General features: G+C 31.8%; 3 protein-coding genes and 1 pseudogene across 4 annotated transcripts; 3 read left to right on the top strand and 1 right to left on the bottom strand.

Annotated features, from left to right (window-relative positions):
* Positions 1–79: 79 nt before the first annotated feature.
* On the top strand, positions 80–1,497 carry LOC108742379 (annotated as a pseudogene).
* A 444-nt stretch (positions 1,498–1,941) lies between these two features.
* LOC108742392 (cystathionine gamma-lyase-like) lies at positions 1,942–4,214 on the top strand. Of its 2 annotated transcripts, none has more exons than XM_018477588.2 (6): positions 1,942–2,821; positions 2,884–3,171; positions 3,267–3,531; positions 3,594–3,746; positions 3,786–3,987; positions 4,052–4,214. In XM_018477588.2, exons 1-6 carry the CDS (start codon positions 2,669–2,671, stop codon positions 4,191–4,193), a joined length of 1,203 nt encoding a protein of 400 aa, XP_018333090.1. In that variant the 5' UTR covers positions 1,942–2,668; the 3' UTR covers positions 4,194–4,214. The 2 variants fall into 2 exon arrangements, with proteins under 2 accessions (XP_018333090.1, XP_018333091.1); XM_018477589.2 differs by having other exon boundaries at positions 1,944–2,821; positions 3,813–3,987.
* A 141-nt stretch (positions 4,215–4,355) lies between these two features.
* LOC108742382 lies at positions 4,356–7,068 on the bottom strand. Its single transcript, XM_018477572.2, has 6 exons — positions 6,856–7,068; positions 6,064–6,793; positions 5,779–6,003; positions 5,569–5,727; positions 4,847–5,461; positions 4,356–4,482 (listed from the first exon to the last, which is right to left on the bottom strand). The coding sequence occupies exons 1-6, from the start codon at positions 6,927–6,929 to the stop codon at positions 4,378–4,380; spliced, it is 1,908 nt and encodes a 635-aa protein (XP_018333074.1). The 5' UTR covers positions 6,930–7,068; the 3' UTR covers positions 4,356–4,377.
* Positions 7,069–7,202: 134 nt separating this feature from the next.
* LOC108742377 lies at positions 7,203–8,637 on the top strand. Its single transcript, XM_025975452.1, has 4 exons — positions 7,203–7,526; positions 7,611–7,869; positions 8,212–8,326; positions 8,384–8,637. Exons 1-4 carry the CDS (start codon positions 7,421–7,423, stop codon positions 8,615–8,617), a joined length of 714 nt encoding a protein of 237 aa, XP_025831237.1. The 5' UTR covers positions 7,203–7,420; the 3' UTR covers positions 8,618–8,637.
* The last annotated feature ends 27 nt before the right edge of the window (positions 8,638–8,664 follow it).

Genomic DNA, 8,664 nt, shown 5'->3' on the forward strand with positions numbered 1-8,664 from the left:
AAAAAAAAATGCATTTTGTTCGAGTTTCAACATTAAAACAAAAAAGCATAAATAGAACGTATTTAACGATAAATATTGAGTAATCGAATTCAGTATGAACACACAAGAATATTTATCATTACCACGAAATTTTGCCACTATTGCTATTCATTCTGCTCAAGAACCGGAAAAATGGGAACATTTAAGTGTGGTACCTCCAATAGTCACATCTACAATATTTAAACATCTTAGTCCCGCTGTTCCAAAGGTAATAGTAAAACGATAGTTACTTTAAAGTCATTAAATATAAAATACTTATAAAATTCTCAGTTGTATGCTTACGGAAGGGCGGGTAATCCTTCGCGAAACACCTTAGAAGAATGCTTGGCAGCAATCGAAGGTGCCAAACACGGTCTTTGTTTTGCTTCAGGATTAGGGTCCATGACTACAACACTATTTCCGTTTTTGATACCATATCGACGCCTTTTTTGGAAAACATAACAAATTATGCAAAAATAAAAAATATTTAATATAGTTTTTATTTTTAGATGATATGGATTGAGACACCAACAAATCCAACTTTAAAAGTAATCGATATAGCAGCAGTTTCTAAAATTGCCAAAAAACACAAAATACTTCTAGCTGTTGACAATACATTTTTAACGCCGTATTTCCAAAGGCCTTTGGAGTTGGGGGCCGACTTATCAGTTTATTCCCTTACAAAATACATGAATGGTCACTCTGATATAGTAATGGGTGCCATTGTGGTAAACGATGAGGCCTTACATAACAAAATACGATTTTTACAAAACGGTATGTAAGAGCAGAGTTTTATTAAATCTGCGGATAGGGGGGGAGCCTTGTCGATCATCATTTTAATATTTGTAATGAGTAAACGTCTTGGTTTTAGCGATGGGCATTATACCATCGCCGTTTGATTGTGCACAAGTGAATAGAAGTCTGAAAACTTTGGCCCTTAGGATGCAACAACATTCTAAGAATGCCATAGCTGTTGCCAAATTTTTGGAGGGTCATCCAAATGTTATTAAAGTTTTACATCCAGGTATAAACGCTTCAATCAAATGCCATTTTTGAATTTCAGTAATTTCTTAAAATTTAAAGGGTTACCTTCTCATCCTCAACATAAACTTGCGAAAAAACAGACTGCAGGGCACAGCGGGATGATTTCTATTTATATAAAGGGCGGACTGGAGGAATCGAGAAAGTTTCTAAGTTCCCTCCAGGTTTTCACTCTTGCAGAGAGTTTGGGAGGGTATGAGAGCCTTGCAGAATTACCGTAAGTCAAAACAATGGTTTTATTTTCCCTTATAATCTGAGTTAATGTCTTCTAGATCAATTATGACACATGCTTCTGTACCTGAAGAACAAAGAAATGAATTAGGAATATCGGACAATCTTATTAGATTATCTGTCGGTATTGAAGATGTTGAAGATCTCATCCAAGATCTTAAACAAGCTTTAGAAACGATAAAATAAAGCCTGTTGCTTTGAAATATATTTACATTTTTAAAGTATTGTACTNTTCATTTTACTACTATCAACGCCATAGTAAATTAATTAAAAAAAAAAGCAAGTGTGGTATTTTGTCCCTATTTTAATAAGTAATATTTAAATGTGTATTTACATCTAGTTAATTATTTGTAGTGCTTTTAATTTATTATTTTAAATTTCTGTAGGAATCAGATCTGCCAAATCTGAGTCAATATCAGTAGTTATTTTTTTATGATCACGTCTAGTATGTTTAAACTTTAAACAAATTTATATATTTGTTTTTAAATCTAATGTTATGATAGTGAAATATTTGTGATATACAAATAAAAGTAAAGTTGTTAAGAAAATCTACTTTTGATTCTATTACTAAACCCCCTTCATGGATTGTTGCTAAAAAAGTACTAAAAAGTTTTAGAGACTTATATGCACAAGATATAAAATTTTATAAAGTGGAAAGTAAACAATAAAATGCTATATTTGTTCCTTATTAAAACCATAAAGGAACAATGTTATAATTTCTAGGTCACTAAATTATATTCACAGTTAAAAGACAACAAAATTACAAAATAAACTATCAAACCGTGTTATCAATAGCCCTAAAGTTGTTGCGACAATAAATAATATTGTTTTAATTTATTTAACAAATCTTATTGAAAGAAAAAAAAAAGAAAATAAATTCTCAGAAAACAATAAACTGATAAACACGTTCATATGATAATTTTGGACTTGAAAATTAGTTTTGCGATTAAAAAACAAATACAACATAAATTCTGATTAAAAATTCAATTTTTATTATTTAAAAAGTAAGGTGTTTATAGGCTTTTTAGATTGGTATCAAATGCATGAAATTTCATGTTTAAGGAAAATATAATTAAAAATTTAATTAGACCATTTGTTTTTAAGATATTAGCCTCAACAATCCCATTATTTAATAGAAATTAAAATTGTAGTACTAAATTAATGAGGAAAATATACATTTAATTCGTTCGAACACGTGAATCCATTAAACCGCGTTTTATTTTTATACCTATGCATAAAAGCCGTAATTAATCGCTATTGTGAACATTAAACGGCTTACTGATAAAAAAAAAATGCATTTTGTTCGAGTTTCAACATTAAAACAAAAAAGCATAAATAGAACGTATTTAACGATAAATATTGAGTAATCGAATTCAGTATGAACACACAAGAATATTTATCATTACCACGAAATTTTGCCACTATTGCTATTCATTCTGCTCAAGAACCGGAAAAATGGGAACATTTAAGTGTGGTACCTCCAATAGTCACATCTACAATATTTAAACATCTTAGTCCCGCTGTTCCAAAGGTAATAGTAAAACGATAGTTACTTTAAAGTCATTAAATATAAAATACTTATAAAATTCTCAGTTGTATGCTTACGGAAGGGCGGGTAATCCTTCGCGAAACACCTTAGAAGAATGCTTGGCAGCAATCGAAGGTGCCAAACACGGACTTTGTTTTGCTTCAGGATTAGGGTCCATGACTACTGTACTGGGTCTGTTCGCATCTGGAGATCACATTATTTGTAGCGATAACCTTTTCTGGGGAACTGCTAACCTTTTCGATAAAGTTGGAAAGCCCTTGGGTCTTGATTTTACATTTACAGATGTTACAGACGTCAAAGAAGTTGAAAAATGTGTTAAAACTAACACTAAAGTAAGACATTAATTCTTCTAGCCAATAAGATTTTTTTTGGATTTCATATCTCTAAAAAACAGAATCTTTTATTTAACTGACCTCTACACTTTTAGATGATATGGATTGAAACACCAACAAATCCAACCCTAACAGTAATCGACATAAGGGCAGTTTCAAAAATTGCTGAAAAACACAAAATAATTTTGGCCGTTGACAACACATTTTTAACGCCCTATTTTCAAAGACCTTTGGAATTGGGAGCAGATTTATCAGTTTATTCCCTTACAAAATACATGAACGGTCATTCCGACGTCATTATGGGTGCCATTGTACTTAATGATGAAACTTTACATACCAAATTACGTTTCCTCCAAAACGGTATCTGTTACATCTTTTTTATTATATAATTTACTTATATATGAATAATACTTAATCTTTAGCAATGGGTATTGTACCATCACCTTTTGACAGTGCTCAAGTAAACAGAAGTCTGAAAACTTTGGCCCTTCGGATGCAACAGCACTCCAAGAATGCTTTAGCTGTTGCTAAATTTTTGGAAGGACATCCAAACGTCGACAAAGTCTTACATCCAGGTAAATTATCGACTTGAAGCAAAATATCACCTTCCGCAGCTGATATTTTATTATTTTTTTATCAAGGGTTGCCTTCTCACCCACAGCATACACTTTTTAAAAAGCAAACCGCAGGACATAGCGGAATGGTTTCGTTCTACATAAAAGGCGATTTACAACAAACAAAACGGTTTTTGCAATCTCTAAAAGTTTTTATATTAACGGAAAGCCTAGGAGGATATGAAAGCCTTGCAGAGGCACCGTAAGTCAAATTTAACTTAATTTAAATTGTTTGTCTCGTTTTATTCAATAAGATTTCCTTATAGATCAATTATGACACATGCTTCTGTACCTGAAGATCAAAAAAAGAAAATTGGAATTTTGGACAACTTGGTTCGGTTATCCGTTGGTTTAGAAGACGTTGATGACCTCATCAGAGATTTAAATCAAGCTTTGGAAATAAAATAAAATAAAGGCGGCAATAGTGACTTGACCTCTGCAGGCTAAAATTACTATTATTGCAAAATAATTTTGAAAATTAATTTTTGTTTGAAATTAACAATTACTTTAGTTGGGAACATTAAAAAATTGTTTCTATAAAAACTTAGTTTATTAAATCGCAAACTGCAACCGAAATACGAACAGTAATAAGTTAATAATTACCGACAATATTTAACAATCCGTTGGTAATTGCGTCACATGTCATCTTGTTGATGCTCTCGCACTTAATAAGGTTCATCTTGACACTGCTCAAAAACTGAAAAAGGAAAAAAAACAATCATTATTACTACATATCTAATACTATTTTTTCTTTTAATTCGAAAGTTCTTGAATTTTTGATCTTTAATAAAGTCGTTACTAGTATAGACTGATCAAGTACAGAAATACACAATTAACTGCATTAATGTTTAATACAGACTTGGGTTATGCTAATAAATACTATTATTCAATTTTGTTTGTTTTACCCAAGATAACGAAAAAAGAAGCGTTGCATCGTCTGGGAATCGAACCCTAAATAACACTTTCTTTAGTAGTTATTAGTAAATTACACGTTAAATTGGTAAAAGTACATAGGGTATTTCATAAAACATCTATTTCTGCTTTTCTGGCCATTTTCTTACCTTCTCTTGGTGTTTCAAACTCCTGTCCAAAAAATAGTCCTTCAAAAAGACATTATTGCTATTGGTTCTCCTAACATATTCGACGACTTTTCTTGCTTTATCTAAAAACTCCTTCACATGTAATCCTTCAGCAAAAATGCGTGTCTTAAATTTGTAAGGCACAAATTGGTTCTCTGTGTTCTCTTTTTTATGAGCAATCAGACAGCGGATGTTCGACGGAGCCGAAGGTCCGCCTAGGGTATCGTATGGGGTCAAAATGATTCCAAGACAGGGCCGATCTCTGCCTCCTAACCAGCTCTGCAATGACACCTGTGTTTCTATATCTTGTTGTGAAGGTTCAGGAGAGAATGTAGGATGAGAGTGAAACCATCCCACCACTTCCAAGCCTTCGGCGTGTATGTTCTCCGCGGCCTTCGCCTGCGTTACCGGACACATATCGCAGTGGGTGGCAGAATCAGAAGTGTTACGACATGGCTGGTAAGCTGTAACGGTTAATTGACCTGTTTTCTCGTTCCAACTTCCTCCTACTAAGCCCATCACTTCTGTATAACAAGTGTGAGCGTGGAGATCCATTAAGATGAGGGCGGAAACATGAATTAAAACGTTGAATGGTTGCTAAGAAAAGAAATTAGGGTTAATAAGAAACGAATTGCGAGTAAACACAAAAATCAGAACAATCTAGCAAAATAATTTTAGACAAAATGGACAGAAAAATTTCTTACAGGAAATTGTTCGTTAAAGGGCCTGCAATAAATAAGTTGAATAGGTGGTTTTTTAGGACCTGTTGGTGTTGCCTTCTTAGCAGAACTTTCATCCACAATGGTGGTATGTATAACTTCACCATCAGCCCCATGTGCCAATGTTTTACCTCCTTCTCCATTCTAAAAGTTATAATATTATTTTATCCATATTGTCACTTATTAATTACTTACATTTAAAAATTTCCTTTTTATTTGTCTAGATAAAGTTAAGGAGTTCCTTTTACATGAATTATCATTAGTTGATATGTGTAAAGAAGGAGTTGGTACAGGAGTCAAAATTTGTTTATTGAGAGATCCATTGGTTTGTAAGCTTTCATCTTCTGAAAGACTTTCTATGTCAATGTCAACATCCACATCAAAGTCAGCATCTTCAGGATTCAATTTTTTTATTTTTACCTAAAATTATTGTTAACAATATATTCTTTTTGCAAACAGGAAAAAATTAACTCAACTTACAACTTCTTCTCCCTGTAACTGCATGCTTTTGGTAGGAGTCAGAGGGAGAGATGATGGATTTTCAGGAGGTCTTATTTTGTTAATAACATTAAATTTGCCCCTTTTGTTACGAATATTTTTCATATTAAAATGACGATTTATCTTTAATAAATTTTGAGTTTGCTTAAAAAAAAACCCTTTTTTATCATTTTTACTTCCTTTTCTTCCTGCATTTTTGGTGAGCCTCTTGGAAGTTTCTGGAACTGTTGGTTTAGCAGTACTAACACTCACCATTGCTTCTTCTATGCTTGCAGGTGTTTCACAATCAGAAACAATTTTTGTATCAGAATTTAAGGAATCAGATGACATACTTTTTAAGTGATCTTCATAAAAATGTTTTAAATAAAAGTTGACTTCATCAGCTGACTTACTACCTATAAATTTAGCCAAGCACACATTGTTTTTTCCAAAGATTTGGACACCATTGCACAGCAGACCTTTCTCTTTTATTGTCCATCCACTTGAATCACTGACAATGTTACCTGATGAGGTTGATGGTATTTCTTTGCTGGAATTCACTTTTTCTTGCTGAGCATTTGCTAAATGTTCTGTTTGCAGTTCTGACGAGAAGTACGAATTCCCATTAGAAAACCATAAGGCGTGTGTACCTGAATTGTCTAGGAATAATGGTGTAGTGTAATCACACGTTAATAAATCCGAGTTTTGTGAACCCAAAGCGGCACTAATATCACTGTAAATTTTCGATTAAAATTTCAAGTTAAACTGAAACCTACTGTTGTCTTCTGTACTTACAAGTTTTCAGACTGTGAAACTGAACTATCAACCGACAAATCGCCTAAAATGTCTATTTCGTCGTCTTCCGTCATTCTGCATACGGTTTTTATTGCATATTTGAAAGGTTTTGAAATAATTCATCCTCAAAAGAGCACTAACAAAGTTTAATGTAAACGTTGCAAATGCATACGCTTTTTGTGACGTGTGGCGTTTGACAATTAAAGAAAAATAGGTACCATCATATAATCATAAAATCACCAGTTCACTACAGAGCTGGATTTAAATTATTTATAGTTTCCAACTAATTATATCGAAAATATGTACCATATACAATCATTTTTAGTTTAAATAATTTGTTAATGTTAAAAGTATTTTGTGTTGTAGAATTATTATTTGTTCGTTTTATATTATGAGGATTACTTAGTGTTTGGGGAGTTTTAGTTTTCTGTTGTTTGATCCATTCAACTTGAATAATTAACGTACAAACCAGTACAAACGGGTCATATGTAATGAAAATTGTTTTTACCATTTAATGCACGTGTTTGCACTTTAATTCAATAAAAATACAGAGAAAAAGAGTACAATGGATTCATTAGAGGAAGAAAATGTAGACTGTGTAGACTACGAAATAAATCTAAAGGAGATTTTGGATAAAGTAGAACGACAAGTAGACTTTTATCGAGAAAACAGTAAGAATAATGTTGTAATTTCCCTTGATAATTTAAACAAAGCACAGAAAATTAATGATACATAAATGAAAAATTGTTCTTTAGGTGCCACGCTAAGAGAAGCTCTATCAAAATTAAATATCCTCAAAGAAGATTTATGTTCAGAATACCAAAATAAGTTAAACAAACTTGCACAATACCAAGAAATGTTTGGAACAACTGATTGCAAACCTGAATCCATTGCCCTTTCACACATAGATCAATTAAGAAAACAAAACGTTTATATGGCCAAAGTGAAAACCTGTAGGAAAATGTATATAAATCTGAATGAAAAACTCACCAAAGACATTAAAAAATTAAAAAGGTAACAAAATACAGGTCAGGGTTAAAGGGTATAATCTGCACCTCCCAGCTGTATGTCATATTTACAGACCCACGTTTCAAACATACACTTATAATAATATTGAGTTATTCGTTTTATATCCATGTTGTTTTTTCCATCTTGACCTCCTGCTTTTCATGTTTCCAATTTTTATATTAGCTACAGTTTACAAGCAAAAAAATATATTTCTTTTTTGTAATACAATAAATTTTTATGGTTAATAAAGTAATTAAGGGGCATACAGCTGTAGAAGCAGATCACCAAAGCTTGTAATTGTTATTGCAATTCTTTGTGTTGTTAATTATGTAATGAATTGGTTTTTAGTGAGTATGCACATTCCAAAGAAAAAATAGAATGTTTTTTACAAGTATCTAATGACGAAATTAAAGCTCATCAACTTAAGATTCAAAGATATGAAGAACAGTTAGCAAAATTTGAAGTATGCTTTAATTTTACTTTGTATTTTATTTTATTTATTAATTGATAACTGTTACAGGAAAAATACCCATGGCTAAAGAATCCGGAATTGGATTTGAATAATATAACTAAAGAGATTCAGGCACTTAATCAATTAAAAGAAAAGAAAATAAAATTAATGAAAGAGATGGATGTGTACCAAGGACTGAAACCTGACATTACTGAAGCTCGCGAGCAATTAGAAGATATTAAGAAGAAATATAACGAATTAAATAATTCATTTAATACCTATAACAATATTAAGAATTTTTGATATTTTTTTAGATTTTTTATCATGTAAACGTCTTTAAAGCATGCGAA

Source organism: Agrilus planipennis, unplaced genomic scaffold (genome assembly GCF_000699045.2).
Source record: "Agrilus planipennis isolate EAB-ADULT unplaced genomic scaffold, Apla_2.0 scaffold74, whole genome shotgun sequence".
NCBI classification, from domain to species: domain Eukaryota; kingdom Metazoa; phylum Arthropoda; class Insecta; order Coleoptera; family Buprestidae; genus Agrilus; species Agrilus planipennis.